The sequence below is a fragment of the Dromaius novaehollandiae genome, chromosome 10 (genome assembly GCF_036370855.1).
Source record: "Dromaius novaehollandiae isolate bDroNov1 chromosome 10, bDroNov1.hap1, whole genome shotgun sequence".
NCBI classification, from domain to species: domain Eukaryota; kingdom Metazoa; phylum Chordata; class Aves; order Casuariiformes; family Dromaiidae; genus Dromaius; species Dromaius novaehollandiae.
In genome coordinates this window covers 23,764,570-23,786,984 of record NC_088107.1, presented here as the reverse complement: position 1 = coordinate 23,786,984, position 22,415 = coordinate 23,764,570, and the positions used below count along the sequence as shown (strand labels likewise).

The following is a 22,415-nucleotide window of genomic DNA, read 5'->3' as shown; positions in this document are numbered from 1 at the left end:
CCTCTCTGCGAAAGCAATGGGTGGGAGGAGACCCCTATTCCAAGGCAGAAGCCTTGGAACATCCACATTTGCTCGGCTTATAGTTCATATAGCTTAAAGCTGTACTTGTACGATGCCCGACAGCCCGGAGGGGATTTGAGAGGAGCGCACAGAGACTGCGCCAGGCACCTCATCCAAAGCTCAGCGTATGGGCGAAGCCGCACTAAAGTCATTTCCGGGACCTCCCAAAGATCGCCGTTAAACCCCAGTATTCTAATTCAACAGCTTTTATACTAGTTCCAGCCTCCTAATTTCTTTACCAAGAACAGCTGCTTTTAATATGCAAGTACACATAGCAATCCTAACAGCAACACTTACATTTCTGCATTTCTATCTTCATATACCCAGCACTCAGATATACAGGAAGAAGACAGGCAATATTACATAAAAGGCAAATGGCACTGGTGTATCTTGGCTTTCATTTGCTGTGAGGTATCTGTTCAGTTGTTCACAAGTTGTCAAAAAGTCACTATTTTGGTCCACAGGCACTTTCAGATTCAGAACCATCTTTTCTATCTGCATCAGCAATTAACAACTGCAGCACAATTAGTCACCAGTTAAACCATTAAAATTGTGTACAATTGCTTGTACACAAATACTGTGACAGGCCACACATGCTGGTAAGCATTAAATGATGGCATCTGCACAGTCAAACAAACCTCACCAATATATTATCTTATACATGCTTTGCCTAACGAGAATGAAACATGTCCACAGATGAATTAGTATCAAAATCAGCTTGACTGCAGAACTAGAACTGCTTTAGCAGGACATGCACAACATCTACCACTGACTGCAGGAATTGCAAAACATGCCTTTCTTTGCAAAGTGAAAAATCTTGCATATTCTGTGCAACTAGCACGAACAGTATTCAAGGACATTTATATCCAAGAGAATATATGTCATACCATACAAGTTCTGGCTGTACAGCTCTTGAAGGAGCCGTAACTTAAAATAAATACTCTGATCAGAGTGAATTTACATACAGCCCTAGGACTGCAGGGAAACTGCAGACACAGAGATCTCTAACTCATGCTTTAAATGTGATCTCAGTTTACCACTACATAAGTTTCTATTTAATAGAAGTTAGAGAGGAAAACACGTTTTCAGTTTAAAAATACACATGTTCCAATTTGCTTTGCAGAGGACTTGACAGGGTACTTCCCACGCTAGACAACCCCTGACACGTCTCTACGTTCGCGGAAAATTCAAGGCCAAGCAGCAACTCTTGTGACGCTGTAAGGAGGAGCCAGAGAACAGGGTTAACAGGTCCTCAAATTACGACTGCTGAGCAAGCAAAAAGCTTTATACCTCCAAGGAGTGGTGCTAGAGTCATTAACTTATAACTATGATTACTCATTGGTATTTATATATAATGATGCATGGAAAGTTGTTAGTATGATCAGTTATTTTTCTGCTCCTGCCCTTTGTGCCAGTAGTTCAATCACATATATTGAATTTTCTTTCTATAATCTTCAAGTCTGTGTCCCTGTAACACCCCCTCTGCTAAGTTCTCTAGGTGGCCCTATGCTCCCACCCACCGTGGGACAGCAGAGGAGCCTTAAGCCAAATGTTTCTGTAAGATCTTTCGACAGATTATACCAAGCTGGAGAAGGTCTTACGCAATCCACTATCAAAGCTAAATTTCCCGTCTCTGGGAGTGGCTGCTGTCACCCTTGAAAACAGGCTGGAAAAGGCAGAAAGGAGTGAGATCTTAAAGTAAGATGGTATTAGAAGATTTGGCAAAATAAGAGCATAAGAGCAGAATGAAAAAAACAAACAAACGAAAACCACTTATGTACCTTTCTGAAAACCCAGAAGACAAGCTCACTAAGTACAGCACAAACTTGAATTCAGCTTGATCTAAGCAAGGCAAAGATTATTTTTGAAACTGCAGTCACATTTTCAGCAGTAATAGGCAGTTCCTCCTGTGTTCACATACTGCACGCCTTTTGGCTAGGCCAACAGAAATTCATGGTGCGTTCGCACGAGTACATGTTTTACAGAGTTCATTTCTCCTTGCAGAGATACCTTCTGGGCCAGATTTGGTTAAACATTGGGTATACTTAGATAGGCTACTTTATGAGAGATCCTTAAAAAAACTCCTCAAAACAAAAATACCCCCAAAACACTTTTTAAAAATCAGGGCAGTCAATCAGCAAGCTTTTACTACAGATCCGTGGTACCTAATTTAAACAATGATTACAAAATAAATCTGGAGAGGCTCCATCACTGATACAGCGATATCAAGAATGAACGTGAAACATCCTCCTTCCCACTTGCTGTTGGCCGGACAGCAGCAGAGGAGGTTCTACATTTGAGCTGGAGACGTAATGAAGATGGTAAGTAACACTAATTTAGGTCTCAAACAAGTTTACAATACACCTGCATAAAATAAGCATCAGTACAATCCCAGACATGCATAAACTGGTTGCAAGACTAACACATTTCACAGCATCTTACCTGCCTTTGACTAAAAAGCTGACATAATGCATCAATTCTGTGTTGCTACAAGGGGAAAACAATAGCTACTGCAGAGAAGTGAGCCATATCCTTATGTGGGCCAGCAATTTCCACAGCTATTCAACGAACAAATAACTGTATTGTAGTAACAGTTTAACACTGTATAAAACACTATTGTCTCCATACTACCTTTATTTTGTATGTCTGTAAAAGAAACACTCTTCTCTTGTTCAGCATCTACAGTAAAACTCAGTCCAAGGAGCTCTGATTTGCTGCAGCACAAGATTCTCTTTAAGGCAACTGTGGATTTTGCAGTTTCTATCCACAGTTTTAGGCTCCTAAAGATGTCAGGACAGCACTAAAATGCACAGGACAAAAACTGTGCATGAGAGTAGAAAATCCCGTCAGTCTGGTATGGGGCATCTGTCCAGCCTGGAACCCAGCAGCACACCAGTTCCAAGCTGCCATACTTGAGATGCTGGTTCATACTTTTTTCATTCAAGAATAACAGAGAAATTCAAAGTAGACTGAATACATTCAGAAAGTGGCCTCATTTATTGTCATACTGTGAAACAGGGAAGAAACCACAGATGTCTTTGCATCAGCACAGACATATTCTACGTGCTAGAAGGTATTTAAGTACCCTCTATAAAGCTCACCACTGCAGTGTGATACATCCCGTATCTGCGAGATCTTCCCTGGGATTTGGTGCAGGGCTTCCCCAGAAATTATAACCACGGATTAGAGAGATACAGGCATGATTTCAAGGGGAAGTTTTCTTAGGACAGGCCACTTGAGTTAGCTGTCTTGTACGGACACTGAGTGAGATGGCAAAGGCAGTGAAAGTACTTCACTTTCAAGGGAGAGGAAGCAAAACAAAAAGAAAAAACAAAAAAACAAAGAGTACCTCTCACTTCTATAGTGGCGTTGGCTATAGGAGAGTTTGAAAACACAAACACGCACAAGTATTCCCCTGACTCTTCTGCTCTGGGCTTCAAAATCCTGCAGACAGGGAGAGAACACATGAGCCGTGTTAGGTACTGTGTTAGCAACCAAAAATGAGCAGGCTAGGAATTTTTTCTTTCCCCTGAAGACTTTAATCTTTTAAATGAATGCCACAGCTATAAATTGTTAATTCAAAGTAGGTTGTGCAGGTGTATATACTTGAAATAAAGTATTTTGTTTGCCTAGAAAAAGGGTAAGCTCTAATCTGGAAAGTCAGTACCGTTTTAGCTGGAGAAGCTGCATTGAGTTTAAAAGCAAGGAAAAAGGCTGATATCTGTTACGTTCTACACTGCAGTCAGTTTGATGCAAGACATCTTCAAGTCACTAGTCTGCATGGAAGATTAGGCAGGTATCACCTCCCGTTGAGGGAAGAACGTGATTTATACGTACTATCTGCATGGAAAAGACTTGTAGCATATCCCGTTGAAATGTGGCAGACTACAAATATAACCAAGGTTGACACTGTCATCACCTCATAAACTGTTTTCTTTTTCAATAACAGATATGCAACTGGGCCATTAATAGTCTTCTCCGATTCAGACTGTACATGGAAAAACTGCAAAAGCTGGTCAACCCACAAAAAGACGACACTGCATTGGAGTCTGCTGCCACTTAAAACTACAAAAGACCCTAATGCAACAACAACAGAGGAAAAAATAGATGCAAGTCAGCCAGAAGAAAACTGGAGCTGCAATAAACACAAAAATCAAGAATTTATGTTAAAGATAGTGCTAACTTCAAGTCCACCAGGTTTTGCTGTCCTTCAAAAAGCTTTTGGATATAACCAAGTTAAAAGCTGTACATACATATTCTTCAGATATTTACCTATAAAAGACATCTTTCTTAGACTAAGGAGACATACTAAGATGCGACGAGGAATCTTTATTTCCATAGCATAGAACAAATTGTTAGTTATTCCCATCCCTCCCTTTACTGAAAGGCACCTTGGTGGTGTTTTGTTTTTCAAACGCATTAAGTGAATAGCATGTAGATGAACAGAAACTCTGCAGAAGAATATTGTAATAAAAGAATTAGGAAACTGCACCAAGGAAACTGCTCAGACACATGGAAAAAGCTGCCCAGTTTAATACAATACTTTGACTCAAGTCTCACTGTATTTACAGCACTTACTTTCCAGAGTCACTGGTGAAAGTCTGGAGTTAGTTATAAATAAACTTTTCAGATAGACAATAACAGACCCACGTTTTAGAGTTAAAATCAAAGACTTATGGAGAAACGACGATTGCTTGCTATTATCATTAAACACCACAGCAATAATTGCAATTTAAACTGCAGGCAGGCAAAACATCCTTGGGAAGTGCAGGACAACTCTGACCACTAAAGCCCGCTGAGACTATGGGTAAGATGTGGGAAATGGGCACTTCCCACCTGCCTGCAATGGGACAACCCCACCCATCCATTTCCCCCATCCCTAAGCTATTGCGAAACTCTATTTCCAAGGGAAGGCAGAGAATACCTGGCTTTTTGTCACTGTGTCAAGGACCCAAACAGTTAAGTGATCATACAGTGACCACTAGTTTTTATCCTCTATAGGCAATGCTTAAGGAACAAGGGGGAATGTAAAACATTGCATTCTTTCAGTTCTACAGAGGTTTATTTTTAAAGTATGAACCTATGGCAGCCTATTACTAGAGTATTCTTACCATAAATTATTAAACCACTTAAGTGCAAACTGATATGGCTGCAAAGTTTTAAAGACAGACAAGCACTTAAAACAAGTCTGCTTAGCCAATAATTTCCCTCAGTCCTGTGGTTTTAGGAAGGGCCCAGCTCTTCAAAGCTGTAGATTTTTCAGCAGATGCAAGAAATATTTTCTTCCATTTAGCTCAGTAACCTGTCACCCAACTCTGAACTAACTGATGAGGAATGCGGAAGCAAGCGATCACTCTTCTCTTCCAAACTACAAATGAAGATCAGGTGACAGGTTTGCCACCTGCCATTTCTACAATTCTCAAGCTACAGGACATCCAGAAACACCTCCTGTCACTACTTGTGAAAGAATACAGTTCTAATAACTCTTGTTCATTTTCAATGAAAACAGCTTGCTAAAAAGCTATGCTTTGGGTTTTCTGAATACAGCTGCATTCCAGCAAGAACAGCTTTGTCAAATTTGAACGAAGAATAAGGGAAGATGTGTTCCATTTCTCATGTTACACAAGCTCCATACTAATGTCATATGAGGCAGGGCTTTTTAAGAGGGTAAACATTTTAACCTGCGAGTTCTGAAGCTTTCCGGATGGTACACAAAGCTGAACTTGAAGTAATAACTACATGTTTATAGCAAACGAACTTAATGACTATGAAACACCAAGAACCCGCAACTTTTCTTTTGTTAGTGAAATGGACAGAATGCAAAAGATTTAGCCAATCACATAAAACATCAAAGAGCTGCTTGAGCTAGAACTTAACAACTTGTCTTAATTACATCCATGTGACATTGCTTCCATGAATCCTCACTGACAGAATTTGATATTCCTGGATCTAAAAAAGAAAAAAAAATTTTTCTTTCTTTCAATCTAGAAGTTAAGGAGCAGACCAAACGCAGTGCGATCACATGCAGAGAAGAGATGACACAAAGCCTGGAACCAGGACATGCAGCAAAGCAGCTTGCAAATGAGCAGGAATTCAAGAGCTACCTTTCAAATGCAAATTCACTGAATTCTCAAACAGGTTTGCAGCAGGCTCTACTAAAACTCCTATTCACCAAGAACAAAGTGACAGTTTTACAGACTACCCCCCTTACCTATTCCTTCTGCAGGAAGTTACAACTGCAAGTTTAATTCCTCCCTTACAGAGGAATTTGGAAGGGAAAAGCCCACCCTAGCCTGGAACAGATTATAGAAGTCAGCCTTGATGCTTAGTTTCTTGAACAGCAACATGTGATTTTCAGCAATCTTGCTGTAACATGCCTTTCACATCACTCAAGCAAGTGCTTTTGTACAAGACTGCTCATTAAATAAAATTCCGGACCCTGATAAACATTATGAGTGGGAAAGCAGACCCTTTAAAACACACTCCCAGTGTAAAACACTGCACTGAAGAAATAACAGGATGTAATTATAGAACTAAATGAGACTTCTTTTTCCTAATTGCAAATCTGAACAGATAATGCAGAGTGATTTGAAGTGGAAAACAAAGGAAAAACCTAAACACCTACTTTCTCTCAGAATCAAAAACAACTTCCATAACCTCATCAGAAAATACTCTAAGGCAATGAAAATCATGAGTATTTCTTAATCCTGTGCCAGAAAGCAACACTAGTGATAAAGAGCCCACCATATTCTGCTGGAGACAAGAGAAAAATCAGGTGAGTGCAAGACTTGCTTCCATCCTTCAGTGCAGAGAGACAACGCGCAGTAAACCAGATGCTGTGTAAATAGGCTTTGCTCAGAGGTAGGCACCTCTTTCTGGCAAAATAGGTAATAGGAGGGTCAGAAGTGGTCTAGTGTCTCCAAAGACTAAGTCACCACCAGTGGTTAAAAAATTACTTAAGTGTTCTCCATTCTAGCTTAACACTGCAGAGAAAGTTGTACCTGCTGTCCACGCTGGCATCAAGAGAAGAAAACAAAAGGAAAGAGGGAAAAAAGCGAGAAAACCACACATACAGAACAGATCTCTGATGTCGTCATTGAGCAAACTCTCCTATGCTCTCATCAATCGCACAGCAAGAAAGACCCATTTCAGGAATATGGAAGTCTTCACTGTAGCAGAAGTTCTTTGAAATGGAAGAGGTGCCTGAATGCACTCTGTTCTCTTTAGCTGGAGAGCATGGAGACAAAGCCAGAACATGCACATGTGAAACAGATTAATGCTTAAAGCATGGATGTACTGACAAGTAAGAAGCACAAGTAATACAGCTGTACTGGTTCAATCAAGATTTGGTAACATTTCCTAGCACTCTGATGACACATCAGTAACAACTCCACGGTCTTTCATCTTCCAAGGCTAGATGACAACTAAAACAGCTGATTTCAGCAATGATTCACATGCAGCATTTTCCCTGCATGATAAAAGTCACAGCTACAAATGTAGACTTACTGTAGACATAAGCAGGATATAGACCACGCAATATACTCAAAGGAAAAGAAAACCAGACTTTGTGCCTGCATCCATACATTGTGTGTAGTCTAGAGAAGCACTAAAGGAGTTTAGACTGAAATTAGGGGCTACCTGCCAAAGAGAAATTTACAGTATGTGGTATGTTTATGTTGACATCATGTTGACTTAAAGCAATCAAGATAGTTATAGGGAACAACCTTTCCAGACTCATTCTTCTAACATGACTGTCAGATGTGTTCTGCAGAGCCTCTAACGCACATCGCTTCACGCAGCTTGTCTAACCACTGTGAAGCTGAGCCAGGGACCTGGTAGTCCCAACATCCCATCATCTATTTCAAAGCTGTAAGTCTACCAAGTTTGTCATTCTCCAGTATAATATCACGATGGTTCCTAGTTGACTTACTTGTACTCTGTAGTGTTTGAAGATTTTCTGGTGCCGGGGATCTCCTCTCCGTTCTTCACCCAGTAACTGGCAGAAAGGGGGCTGGGACTTGTGGTGAGGTTACACTGCAATGTGACAGCTGGACCATACAGATGGATGGTTACATCCTCACTGGCATTGATCCTGGGCTCTGAAACAACGGACACATTAAATAGCAACAAATCTTCGCTAACGATTGTGCCACGCTAGTTTAAAGGTGAGAGGCGAATTGGGAAGGGAAGGAGGCTACACAAGGAACATCACTGCACTACTTTGGGAAAACATCAAGAAAGTCACAAGAAAACAGCTGACCACTAGCGAAGGCAACACTTTAGGAATCAGCTTCCCTATATGGAGAAAAGAGAATTATTTAGACTGTTTTTTTAATATTTAACATCTCTATAGATTTCTGCATAATACTGTTACTTGTTTTTACACGCTATTCAATATAAGAGAAAGTGCATGTCCTGTGGCAATACGTAAGAAACCAGCCACCCTTTTGGAAGCAATTTGTTTCTGGCTATAGTTGGTTCCTCTACTTATTTTGAGGTTTAAAAACAAACCTGTTTTCTATACAGAAGAGCCTTCAAAGCTGGACAGTCTCGTGAGTAATATTTCTGGACTTCCCCTCTGCAAAAAGACTAATGTCCACCTAAGAGAAACATCCCGTCTGCACCAGGACATGTTTCCACGCGAGATGCGAGCATAGCTCTGCTAGTGTGAACCCTACAGAGCAAATGGGCAGAGCTGCATCCTGGTGAAGCTTCAGAAAGGTTTCATCCTGTGCATACAAGACATTTTGAACACTGCAACTTCTCTGATGTCTAAAATTAGAGCAAATACCAAATGCGAGTAAGGCACAAGTCTGATGAAGAATGGCTGAAAGTAGGCCTTAATGCATAACAATTAAATAAACCAATTACATACCATGTTAAAATTAAAATCAGGAACTATTTAGTTTATAGAGTAACCTTAAATGTAAACATTAATAAAAAAAATTTGAGCTTCACTTAACAAACAGAGCACAAGAGTTTCAGACTCTGCTAGTTGCACTAGGTAACTGAAACCAGGCTGGTTCACTTTACAATCTTACCTGGTAAGGTCAAATTTATATTATTTGTGGTGAGACTTTTCAAAAGCGTTAAGACTAACATGAGGGCACTGTCCTTAAATTTGACAACCAAGTTTTCTTAAAATTGTATAGTTGGCTATTGTTCCCTAAGAAATAAGGCCACTGAATTTTTTGAATAGTTGGAGACAAACTCCCTCCCAAATGTGGAAAAAAAAAGGCCTTTCTGCTGAAGGCCTATGGGTTCTCGGCTGCTTTCAAGTAGTCTGTAAAAACTCCAACACGCTTCATATACTGTATTTGGAGTACAAATTCAGTCATACCCATGCAGTCTTCTGGATATAAAGCACTTGGAAAATAAATTATTGCATGAGGGGAAGTGGAAAATACCAGTACCATGAAAACTGTTGCATTTTTCATAGTTTAACATTTGTCTCTCCAGGGCAGTATTTAGACTGCTGTCCAGAGAGGCAAGGTGAAAAAATATTTGCCTAGCTGACAAAGCCATTTGAGCCCTGTATATCCTTTTCTCCTTTCTTCAGCAGGCTGGCTACATAACTTTTTTCACAGCTATTTAAAATTTCTGCTATCATTTCACTGCAGAAAACAAACTGGCAGCTACTGGAGTTTCTTCTGACGCTTCTCAGAGACACTTCACCATTATCACACGCGTTCAGCGGTGGCTCTGCCTCATTATTCCCATGCTGGGAATTTTACCCACGCACGGCTCTGAGACTCCTATGGGGTACAAAATGGTTTAACGACAGCTATATCATCACTGTACTGCCCTACTCGCTTTTCCATCTCCAACAAAGAGCTCGTGTGCCTTCTCGGACAAACACCAGCAGAGCATTGCAAACAGCTTTTGGAGCATGTTTGAAATAGGAACTCAGCATCAGAACATTTTTATACAGAAATTAATTTTTGCTCAAATTCCCTAATCACACTGGGCTCTGCCGCAAGTGTTTTTCTTTGACATGGAAAGCAGTGCCTGCAAGTTTAGTCCGCAAAACAGATTTAGTATTTTCCTTTTAGGGGGAGGTGGCAGGACAGGCTTACGGGCCACTGAAACAGAGAAGGCGACACATTTAGACGGAGCAGTTGGAAGAGCTGCTGCCGCCTGGGGAGCGCTGCCCCGAGCATCCCGCGAGCTCACGGGGCGACGGGCCTGCAGCCGGCCTGGAAACGGAGAGCACGCGTCCTGCCGTCAGGAGGTATTTATTACACAAAGCCTATCGACAAAGAAAAAGTCACAAAAAAAATAATTGCATCTAGGCTACAGAAAGTTAGCAAAGGCTTTGTCCAGCTCTTGAAAGTGGTAGTTGGGCTTCCGTGTTTTGCTGGTAACGGATGATCTTGGGTTCGCTCAGAGTGATGAGCCAAAACATGCAAATAAAAAGCTGCCTGGAGCTTCAGTGACTCTTTCTGCTAACATCTCTCAGCTCAGCTGCAACGTCCGAGAACATTCGCATCTGTCACAAGCCTGTAACACATTGAAGTAAAGGCCACCGATAGCAAAGCCTTTGCTGGAGCTTACTGGGGGCTTTTGTGCCTGACTTGCAACTTTTCGAAGTAAGTTTTAGGATTTAAAAAATGAAAGGAGACTACAGGCACCTTCAGTCTCATTTACATCTTTTACCTGCATTTACTGTATTTTAAGCTGTAAGAAGAGCAGGCAGGCAATTCGAGCCTGATTTAATTCTGGAAGACAAGCTACAGATGGAATATTCCTGGGACAGAGACATCCAAAGAAAGATGCCCGGCTGGAAGAGCGGGAGGCTGAAGAGGCCTTCTGCACTTCATTTAAACTGTCCATTTTGTGCAAGATTAGTTTTGTTTTTTGTTTTCATTTAATAAAAAAGGGCATTCACAACTGAAATCCATTACCCAGATTAGTAATGACATTCCAGTTCTCAGGTGCTAACTTTTCAAATCAGCAGTTGCACTTGATCTCTTTGCATTCCCTTTTTGATATCGGACACAAGCTATGATTTAAAATGACAGTGAGAAGAAGTTGTGCTCTTCTGATACGTCCGACGTTCCTTTTCCGTGGTGCTGATGTCAACTGAGGCCAGCAGCAAAACGGCCACCATCGGCAAGAAACTCCAACACCCTTTAGTCAGAAAATTCCTATTTCTAATGCAAACCGGAGTTTGCACGCACAAAGCAACAGCATAGACATTTTGAGTGGCTTCAGATGAGATGCCCCCCATGTTGCAGGAGCTGCTTGGAAGTCTGCTCTCCCCCCTTATCTATTTCCTGGATCGTCATGCAGACACTTGATATCCGTGTGCTCCGTTTCCCAAACCATAGTTGCTCAGATCTCTTAATATATGCAGTACTACAGAGCAAAAGCATAAAAGCATTAGTTGGACTTTGTCCCTCATATCAACATGAATAAAAAACAAAACCAGAAGAATTGTCCTGGGTACAAGGCACTTAGCAATGAGTCATGACAGACACTCCAGAATTAGTAGCGCTGGATGCAGATATGAAAGATGCCTTCAACTGGGGATGAAAAGGAAAAGTTAAAACTTCAACCCCCAGAACAGGTTAGTTTCAATGGCCAGAGAGGAGGGAAAACCCAGCTTTCCATATGGAGACATCTTCACAGTAATTCACTCCCAAACTCATGCCACATGAACACCGTTACTGACTTTACATATGAAAAGGGTTTTCCTCCTCAGTAGGTTACTCAAATGAACTGGACAAGGAGAGAACAGAAACACCAGATATTTCCATATGCAAGAGAAGCTAAAGGTCTTAGCAGGGGCATGGAGAGGGGGGATTTCCAGGAGATGTTACTTCCTGCAGAAAAATGTTTTTAAGCTTTGTCTTAAGGTAGTATCATTTCCTAAAATTACACAGCTCTTGCTGTAGGCATTACAAACAGTCTACAGATCTGAGTCCTTTGGGACCTCAAAGGATGAGGGAGGGATCAAGCATTCGGGCTGAAAGCTGAGCAGGTTTGAGTCGAACAACCCAATGCTACTTAAATTTTTAAGTAGATCCACACCATTGGGTTCATGCTCTACTTATTTTTCCACACATCTCAATGTTCTTCCCATTTCCAGGGGGGAGGTTCTCTGATCCGCCAGCAGTGCGCACAGCAGACCGCTCGCTCTCTCCCAGCTTGGAGCAGGGGACATCGCCGCACTGCTCCGTCGCAGCACCAGGCAGTCCGGAGAGTGAATGTCCAGCAGAACAGCAGCCAGAGGTGGACGTGCTTAGAGAGACACCTCTCTAGGTATCCCAAAAATATAACTGAGACTTAATTACAAAGTTTGACACTTCTGTACTTGGACAAAAGTCAAAGTCGTGCATAAAGGTCTCTTGAAACAGGGAGTTGAATGGCAAGACAGTATCTGCCCTCTGCTATTCTGCCTCAAGGTGCTGAGAAATCACCAAGAAAGCAAGTTCTCTTGTACCTTCTACACAGCAGTCTCATATTGCAAATTTAAGTCACATTGCCCATAACTCATTATGCATTTACTTGTTAGCAAATGCGAGAGCTCTTACAAAGCAATCATCTGACACAATACGAAATAGGGTTCGTCTATACCGACTCTGACAAAATAAATGGCCAAACATGTTGGGGACTGCTTAAAAAGCCAGCAGGATGCATAAAAGACTTGTAAAAACAGAGAATAAAAGCAATTCTGGGTCAACCATATTCTCTGCTCTTGAAAGCTTTTCAGTTGCCAAAAGTTGCATTCTCAGATGAAAGTCATTCAGCTAAAGTTAAGTTTAACATTGGGGAAGGAATTTTTTCCCTCTCCTTTTACAGCCTGGTTTAAGAATAGCTGCATCGGTTCAGTGCTGCCGCATCAGAGAACTCATTAGGAAACATGCTGCTGTTCAGAAAGGAAGAGAAACACCATGACTTTATGGAAAAATGTACACATTAAAGGTCACATGTAACTGAAAGGGAAAGATCTGTGCAGAAGTATATACGCAACCAAAGCCACGTGCGGAAGGCATTCAGAGAAATTCCAAGAGAACAGAAGAAATAAAAACAAAACAGTTAGATCCGGGAAGAATATATAAATCAAATACAAAGGCACTCGTGGAGAAGCCAGCATTAGGATGGCTGGAAACCTACTACAAAACTAAAGGGGGTAGGGACAAAACAGAAAAGCAACAGTGGGCTTGTTTTCACACAGAAGCTATAAAACAGATCCATAGGTTTTCCCAAGTCCTTTGATCCTAAGGAGAAGAGACACGGATGGCAGACACTTCAGCTCTACAAGTGGAGGGATGGTTTTGGGTGCAAAACAACGAGACAAGGTGGAAGAGGGTTATATCAAGGGGAACGGGATGGGTAAGGGTCACCAGACTGCCTCTAGTTACTACTGTACCACTACTGCACGGTGCCGGACTCACTCTGAAGGATGCTTATAGTAGCCTGGGCTCGAATCCACGTTATGGAGGGGTTTTGCCTCAAGTCATTCCTCCTGGGGTCGTTGCTGGCCCTGCACTCGTAAGTCCCAGAGTCTTCCAGCGTAAGGCGGGTTATTCTCAGCACACTCACCCCATTCGCCCCGTAGGCAGTGTTAATGGTGACCCGGCGCTTCCGAGCGCCATCCCACAGCTGTTTGAAAGACTCAGCCCGGTTGACTTCAGCATACCACCACTGGATCTCTGGAGTGGGGTTCCCAACCACATCACAGTACAGTTCAAAGGCGTCCCCCGTGAGCTTAGTTTCTGACATGGGCGACTTGACAAACCCAGCTAGAGGGAGGGGCAGCAGAAACGCAGTGACAGACCAGCAGAAAACAAAAGAGCTTATAAAGAACAAAGCAATGAGTTGCAGAAAACAGAGAATCAGATAAGACATTAGCATCCACAATAACAGCTGTTAACATAACTTTCATAGGAAAAAAAAAAAAAAAAAGCACAGAGGGCACTCGTGACCGCAGGTTGTAATTTCGACAGCGGGGAGCTCCCGGGCGGCACGGCTTCACAGCGCTGACCGCTGGTCCTCCCAACTCCGGAGCGGCACCACGGATGCTAGGCACCAGCCCGGGGCGGCCACGTGCTGCAACGCAGCCCACTTGCGACCAGCGGGTTGGGAGACAGCTCCGAGACGCAGCGCCAGCTGATGGGCTTTCAACCTCCTCAGCTGCGCGAACCGTGCAATTGGCAAGCAGTCAAGGTCGGACGTCTTTCTTGGAAGAATTTGCTAGTTCTACACAGCCTAGCTACAGAAATAAAAAAAAGGAAAAAACCTCAAGCTTCTGCCCTGCACAGCTCTCAGTAGTGAACTCTGCTTTGACCTTTCCTTCCATCTATTTTGGATTTAGGAGGCAGGGAATTCCCCAAGACACGAGTGACCTACTTTCCTGAAGTCGCTAGATCACCACAGCTGCAAGAGCCTCACAACCTTCTAAGGTAAAAGGGACTTTAGGGGTATATACACACAGGCAGAAAGACCAGTCCATCACTTGGGAAGCTGACAGCACCAAGTGAGCTTCAAGAGAACAAGCGATATTTGCTTTTTATTAAAAAAGATGTGGTGCTGAAATTCAACACCGGGCCGAAATAACCCTTTTTATGGCATGAATTTCTTCAGTACTTACCAGGTTGAGGACAGTGTTATGAGCACGCATAAAACTGCCCTTCAATCCTATTTTCAAAGGTATCTGTTGAAAAAAAGGTCACTTTAAAGCTAGTCTCTTTCCCTCCCCCCTCCTCCCAGCAAATGAAAAGATTAGACTACAGCTGGCCAGACGGATTATGCAGCAAAACCTGTCATATTGCTCTGCTCCGCGGGCAGCAGGAGTTATCACCAGCCAGCAGCGCTAAGAGTGCCACGGAGCTGATAAGGCACAGATTGTTTCATCCCGCCCCTCAAATCCATTCTGCACTTTCAGGAAGCAGGCTGGAAGACAGTTCAGTGACTTTTTTTTTTTTTAATTATTTTATTTTATTTTTTTAAGAAAAAAGGTAAGGTGGATTTAAAGCACTGGTAAAACTCCTGGTGCACACTCACTGAATAGCACCCTCCCCCCCCAATACCGTTTGGCCCCAGCTCATTTATTACAGGACACATGAAACAGCAAATCCCAGCCGCAGGTTGACAGCCAATTACTCGGGAAGCTCGGGCTTTGGGAGCTTCGCTGAAGACTCATCCGAGCAACAAAACAAAGACCAAGAGTCTCTGAAGCACGAGCCGAAATCGCCCCTCGCCGGCACGGTGCTGCGTGCAGAGCAACCGCGCGCTGGCTGCAGGTAAGAGCTACGAGAACAAACACTCGGAGAATCGGATCAACACCGGAAAGCCTTTTAATTACAAGCTCACTTGACATGGAGTCTCCAGCACTAATGGCAGGGGAGCTTTCGGCTCAGTGGAAATACTGCTGCAAATAAGCCACTGCTGCAGGCGGAGAGAGAAGCGATTCTGCTGGAAGTGCCCTAATTACCAGCGGTTACAAGCCCCGCTAAGACCACTGTTGCTGTTTCTTGAGGTTGACAAGGATCACGCTGTTCTCACACTGCTGCTTGGGGTACCGACGGAGCCCAGGTTATGATCTTGCTCTGCTGGACTGTCCCCATTTCCAGGGACGCTGAACGAGGACCTTGTATTCCTCTGGTGGCGTAAATCAGGCAGCAAGACCTGGATCTATCTGAACGTGGTTTATGGGAAGCAAAAGGCTAAAGCAGTAGCCTATGGCATAACCTAGTTTCTTTCCAAAGGTTGTTTCCCTCCCCCGGATACGATAGTCTGGTTTTCCTGCCCACCATTTCCATAGCATGGGAATGCCACTCACAGCCAGAGAGGACAGTATCCCAGGGAAGGCTGCTCAGAAAGCCACCACGATGCTGCAGATTCCCGCTTTCCATTAGGCGCCGATCCACAGGGAAGGAGACCTGCCCTGGCATAAAACAGGTCACTGAAGGCCGAGCAACTCAGAGCCCTGAAGCTGCAATTTGATCCTACTTCTCCAGCTGCCCAGACTACCCAGAAACCGCGTCCGCATCATGGGCACCTCACCTAGCCGTCGTGGCAGGGATGAGAGGGGGGTTAGAAGACAAGAGAGCAGCAGAAAGAAGTCACCAGTACATTCTACAGGCAACATGATACCGTTCAGCGCCATGAATATTTTAAAACCACCATTAGCTGAACTGCTATTTGGGCTACACAACAGACACACGTAACACGAAGGGGTATGGTAAATTCTATGGCTAAAAGGAGTATCCGCAATTTGAACAGCACAAGCTATCAAAACCTTTCAGTTTTTGACAATTTTGATTGTCAAATTGATTGATTTTTTTAAAATCAGCTGTTAAAATGTTCGAAGTTGTGTGCAGACAAAGCTTAAATGTTAAAAAAAACAAGATTAAACCGGACAACTGCATCAAAAGGCCCATTTAGTAAACATCCTCTGAGCTTAAGTTTGAAATCCTAGGTTTCCATCACTTTCAAATCCTCTTGAAAAAACACTCAGATTATCACAAATTTCAATGCAATATTTTCTCTCTTGATCAAAACAGTCGTGTTTTCAGTGCAGACAATTAATAACGATGGCAATGAAAGACTGGATTTGTCAGGGGCCACCCCTGCATCACCCACCCACAAGATACACTTGTCCTTCAAAAAGATACCCCAGATGAGGAGAAAATTCTGGACGGGAAAATGTGAATGAAGGTGGCAGAAAAGCCTCCACATGCAGACTAATAAAACCGTAGCATTACAGAGGACTGGCAGTGCTATTTAAAACTCTCCACCAGCATCTCGGGTCAGTGTTTTGCATTTTCAGCAGTTCAGAAACAGCACGGCAATACACATCAAACAGCATCAGTAAGTTGAGGCAATGCTTCCAGCTACTGTACATCTGCCAGAGGGCCATTTCTGATTAAGATATCCTGCCGGAAGCTGCAAGCAGAGCTAAAATCTGTCAGTACCAAGCAGACATATTAAAAATAATAATAATAATAAATATTTTTTTTAACATGGAATGCTCTCTGTAACACATCAGAGGTCCAGAAACTGATCTACCGATCCAAGTATTCCTGCTTTTTGGCAATTCTGTCGGCGCTTTCCATAATTGTTCAAAACCAAACGGAGACTGACACTATACAGATTTCATTGCTTATATAAGAGGCTTCTGAAGCCCAGCAGTTGCCTTACTTGGTCGTCTCCGCAGCACCGCACTCGCTGCTTTGCTATTACCGTGTTCTGCAGAACTCTAGAGATGTGAGCATCCATCAAAAGGCACCTAGCAAAATAACAACTGCATATGGAAATACAAACAGATTAAGACAACAGGTCAAGGTTCTGTTAAGGGGATGATAATATTATCAGTTTAAAACTGAAAACCTGCTCTCATGCATGTTTTATGACTGTGTATAATTTTCAAAGTGTAAACTGCAGGAAGCACTGGTTGCAGGAAGGATTTTTAAAGGGCCTCGATGCAAGGGCTCCACTGACTGTGCTTCAGCTCACAAGCGTCAGTCCAGGTTGGAGTAGCAGGGCAAAACCGGGGCCAACATTCAAATGCTGGCAAAGGTAGGGGCAAACCAGGAGCTGTTAGTTGGTATATCGCTCCGTAAAATCATATAGACCGCTGGAAGTGGCGGAAGAGCCCAACTCTTACTTGAATCCTTATTGTTCAGTAAAATGGGAATAAGCCTCTTCAAGTGCTTATAAGAAAAAATTCTTACTGGGTTTGATAAGAAGTGCCAATGACAACTGTATATTCTTTTTAATCATCATCATCAATAGCTTTATTAGTGAGTTTTTCTCACTAAAAGAAAAAAAATTAAGGCTAATTGCCTGTCATTAAGTATCCCTAAATCCCACAAGGTCTTTATAGATCTTCACAATACACCAGAGTGCGAGGAAAGTAAGACAAGATGGTCCAGAAGACACACCTATATAAGTACACTATTATGCTTTCAAACTTTTTTTTTTTTTTTTTAATAATTTACTGTTATCTGCCTGCAGGACACAGTGAAGAACAAGTGACAATTACACTAAATTGCTTCTAATGCAATGTTTGCTTACTGAAGTTTTGAGCTTCCCCCACCAATTGTGAGGATGAAGGCGAGGAAAGCAGAAGACTTAACGCTCTAAAACCAGAGGAACAGGTTAGTCTGGACGCACAGCTCTGCCCCGGGCACATGAATTCCAGCGCACAGCAAAGGCGCTTCATTTGTCAGATCCACACGTTACGGTTTGCATTGTAGTGAGGATCCAGAGTAAGAAAAAACAACGTATTTTGAAACAGACAGGTGGACTTGAAGTGGGAGCGGCGAGAAGCTAAGAGCTAATCGAAAGGGCAGCCAAAAGTTCCCATATGCAGCAAGAGGAACGCATGCAGCAGCCTCCGAGAGCCAGAAAGCTAGCGAAGCTCCACATGAAACAGTCCTGGGGTTCAGGAGGGAAGAGCGGACAAGAAGGCTAAAGATCAAGAGTCAAAATAAATGTAAAAGCCTAGCTTCCCTGCTCTGAGGCAAACTGCTCTCATTCATGAGGCTTCATCAATGAAAGACTTCTTTTCAGATGAATTTTTCTTCTGCCAATAATTGTGAGCTACCTGGGGGTCAAAAGCGAGCGATGCCAAGCTAAGCTACATTCCAGCTTTGGCATATAAATTAAATCACAGCTTTACATACTAGCAATACCCTTTCCAACGTCACACGGCAGCAGCACCGCTTCCAACTCAGCTAGTCCCCTTGCTGACAGCACCAGGGACAGCCAGTAACCTGTCACCTGTGATTCCTTCATAGTTTAAAAAGAGCATCATAAAGACCAAAGAGCTTCCCCATTGCCTCGCCTGCTAGCACGGGCTCGCAAAAAAGGAGCTGGACAGAGAGATCAACAATTAGCATAAAATAAATGAGCAGCTATCTACCAATCTAAGAACAGCCAGAAGACAGTATCTGCCAAAAATCATCCCTCATTTGCAAAAATGACTTTGCTATTGATTTAGATATCCTTTTGTTACCAAAGCTTTGCACAGGATACACTAGGTTGCAAAAGCACCAATGCTGATGGTATTGGAAAGGCGAAGCAGGTGAATATTAATCTTTTTAAGTTCAAGGACTAAAGGAAAGCATTAAAAATAAATAAGTTTTAGAAAATAGGTTCTGCCTTAAGAAAATGCAGATAAATGCTAGTTGACAGAAACATTAAATCAGTCTCAGCAAAAAGACATAAGCAGCTAGCTGTAAATGAAATACAGGGATTGCAAAAAGCCCTAGTAAGATGTAGAACAAGCTATAATTTCTCTAGATTTATTACTTGCATCAGGGATGAAGGTTAGAGCTGAAAAAAGTGCAAGTCCATCAACATCAGAGAGGAGGAGCAGTCTCAAAAATGGAGTCTGCAAAGACAGAGGAAGAAGAGGGCTACATCGCCCAGGAACACGAAGGACTGGTTAAAACAATTCATGGGAGGACACGTGCACACAGATGTACAAAGGTGACCCAAATTAAGGGAATGCAACGTATTTCCAAAAATGTTTTCTATCAGAAGGAATATAACTATCCCAAAGCAATTCTGCAGTCAGAGGCAAGGCAGTGTGTATCTGCCGAGCATGATAATGCTCCTCTGGTCTGTATCATATGGTGGTTTCCACTTATATGTGGAAGAAAGAAAACAGAGTTCAAAGCTCAAAAAGAGGGAAAAAAAGTGTTTGCAAAGCTAGGGCAAAAACACGACCACTTTCAAGCATGACCCTGCAATACACCGCTAAAACACAGACTCCTCAGGGACTGAATGCTTTACAGACTGTGTGTATTTGCAGTCAAAGCCATAACGTAAACAGCAACAGGGCTGATGTTTCATATTTGTCCTATTAGCCTGCCATATGCCCACATTTTGCTGCTTCCCCCCAGCCCTCAGGCCTTCAGCACAGTTCGGGAGGTTTTGTTTATACATATTGTTGATAGCTTTGCCTGGAATTCCATATGTTTATGCACTGAATCAAGTAGATCTCGTCTCGCCTATTTTTCTGTCCCCTTGTCTCTGATCAGCCACAAAAAAAGAAAAATTCTTATTAACATACTGTAATACATTTTTGTAAATACGTGGCTTTAGAAAAGCCTTTCCTCAACAGAATCACACACCCCCAAATATCGTTGCCGAAGCGAAGTCTCGGATGTTCTCTAGAGCAGCGTGACCCAGTGCATCCCAATGAGCTACAGCTATGTTCTCCTAGGAAATGCCACCACTTTTCATACTGAGCTTCTGCCACCAAGAACAGGCATGCGGGTTGAAGCCTTCACTGAGATTTCCTTATTAACCTGCTTTCATTCCTTTTCCTAATTGTTATTTTGGATTATCCACTCTTGGCAGATTTCATGACCACCAGTAGACACTGCAGAACGACTAGACGACAAATCATTTGATCTTTTCTCTTGGAATTACAGAAAAAAATGTGGTTATGAGGATTCAAAAGTGAAGAATGTAACATATCCAGGTGCAAACATTTAACATGCTTCTGAACTGCTACATTTGTATAAAACATTAGAAATAACTGCCTCATTCTAAGGGAAGTCCGATCCCGAGGTCGGTATTTACAGGTCCGAAGTGTGCTTGGAGCACCAGGTGAATGACCAGAGGGACTTCACTTTCAGGAAGATGGATCAATTTAAGTGGTAACTCTAAAGACTTCATTGAGACAGGAAAGCATGGATGTTCTCAGGGAGCCTACAAAGTGCTTCTCAGCTGGGTTTGCTTTGCACTCCCTTTAACCTATTTTTACCTTTATTACACAGCAATAATCTCACTTTTAACTTGCATCAGAATTTCAAAAGAAAACAATAAGCAGCTGCCCTCCCACCCTAGCCCTCAACCTGGGCTTTGAAAGCCTGAGTGTCTGCTACTTAACCTGGTACTCTGCTTAATTAAGACTTTTCTTCTCCAGTGAAAGATGTTAATTAAGTGACAAATTTTCCAGAAAGAAAAAAAAAAAAAAAAGACACCATCGTTTTGACAAAGTATTGCATTTTTATTTCCCTTAGGAGGGAAAAAAGCCAGCCTAATTAACATGCGGTTTCTTTCCAGTACTGACCTTTACTAGAAGAAAGTATTTCAAATTAGTCAAATGTGTACAAAAAAGTGACAGCTGACATGCTGGCTAGAGGAGAGGGAGAAAGATGCTTAAATTCCCCAGGAAATACTAAGCCATACTGCCTGCTTTCTCCTATCATCTAGCAGGTTTAATGGTTTCCCATTCATCCAACACAGGAGAACAAGGGTTTTTTTAATCACTTCAGTGATAAGAGATTGGTTTAATTTTTACAGCGCACTCGCTGTCCCCTTTGCTGCACAGCCACGCAAGTTTAACTCCTTACGTGCCGGGGCGCTGGCACACAACACTTGTGCCACGCCAGGCAAGCGTCACCAAGAGTCTCCTACCGGCAGGGCGTAAATGCAACGAAATGAGAATTTGCCTTCACTTCCATGGCCTGCTTTGCCATTGCCTGCTCTTTCTCCGACAACAGAAGATGCTTTAAAAACAGCACCTGGACATCTGGATCAGATGTCCAGACGAGCCTATATTGGTCTACAAAAATACTCTGAATTGGAGCAATACAAGAACTTAATTCCCGCAGCTTTATATAGACAAAGGTAGGTTATGCTTGTTATCAAGGAAAACATTATACAGAGAGTGTCATACAAAAACGCCTAAGTCGGCGACGCAGCTTTATGCTCATTTCACAGAGAGGGAAACCCGAGGATTACTTTCTCCAAGTCCACAGACACAGGGATTAACATTTTCTGGATTCAGACCAACATTCTGTATTTCTCCGTGCATTACAAAATCTTGCTCAGTTTGACATTAAAAAAAAAAAAGGAGTGAAGGACAAACTAATGTCATTTATCTACTGAAGTAAAATTCAGACTAAAGTAAATGCTTCAGAGCCTTCTCTGCTGCAAGAGCATCCTGGGAATACGTCCCATGCAGCCAAGGAGCGGTTCCTTTCTCCCCGCATCTACGCGGAGGGAAAGGACAAGTTCATCTGCTTTGAGGTTAAAATAAGGGAATCGAGACTGGAAAGGACTTCGGAAGGTCGTCTGGTCCAACCCCAGCCCCCAGCAGAAAACCCACTTAGAGCGGGACGAGGACCTCAGACACATAAGACGCAAGGTTTTCACTCATGTTCTCCCACACACGGTGAAACAGTGGAATTTTTGTTTAAGATTTTCCTCCCAATATACAAACGATACTTCATTTCACACAGCAAACGCTTCCAAGCACCACTACTGTTCTGTGGGCACTGACACCACAGATTGTACTGTGCATGAACTGATCCTGTTAACCATAATTCACTGAAAAACACGTCAAAACACTGATCACAGAAATGAAATCGGCATGCAGTAGGAAT

The 22,415-nt window shown here is 42.6% G+C and overlaps 1 protein-coding gene across 2 annotated transcripts in view; it reads right to left on the bottom strand.

The window, feature by feature from the left end:
* NPTN (neuroplastin) overlaps positions 1 to 22,415 on the bottom strand; it is a 57,615-nt gene that overhangs the window by 19,955 nt on the left and 15,245 nt on the right. For both annotated transcript variants that reach the window (XM_064517630.1, XM_064517629.1), the window contains exons 2-3: positions 7,991 to 8,159; positions 3,410 to 3,504 (exon numbers count right to left, since the gene is read on the bottom strand). In XM_064517630.1, coding sequence (XP_064373700.1) covers positions 3,410 to 3,504; positions 7,991 to 8,159 — 264 coding nt within the window. The remainder of the gene's footprint in view (positions 1 to 3,409; positions 3,505 to 7,990; positions 8,160 to 22,415) is intronic.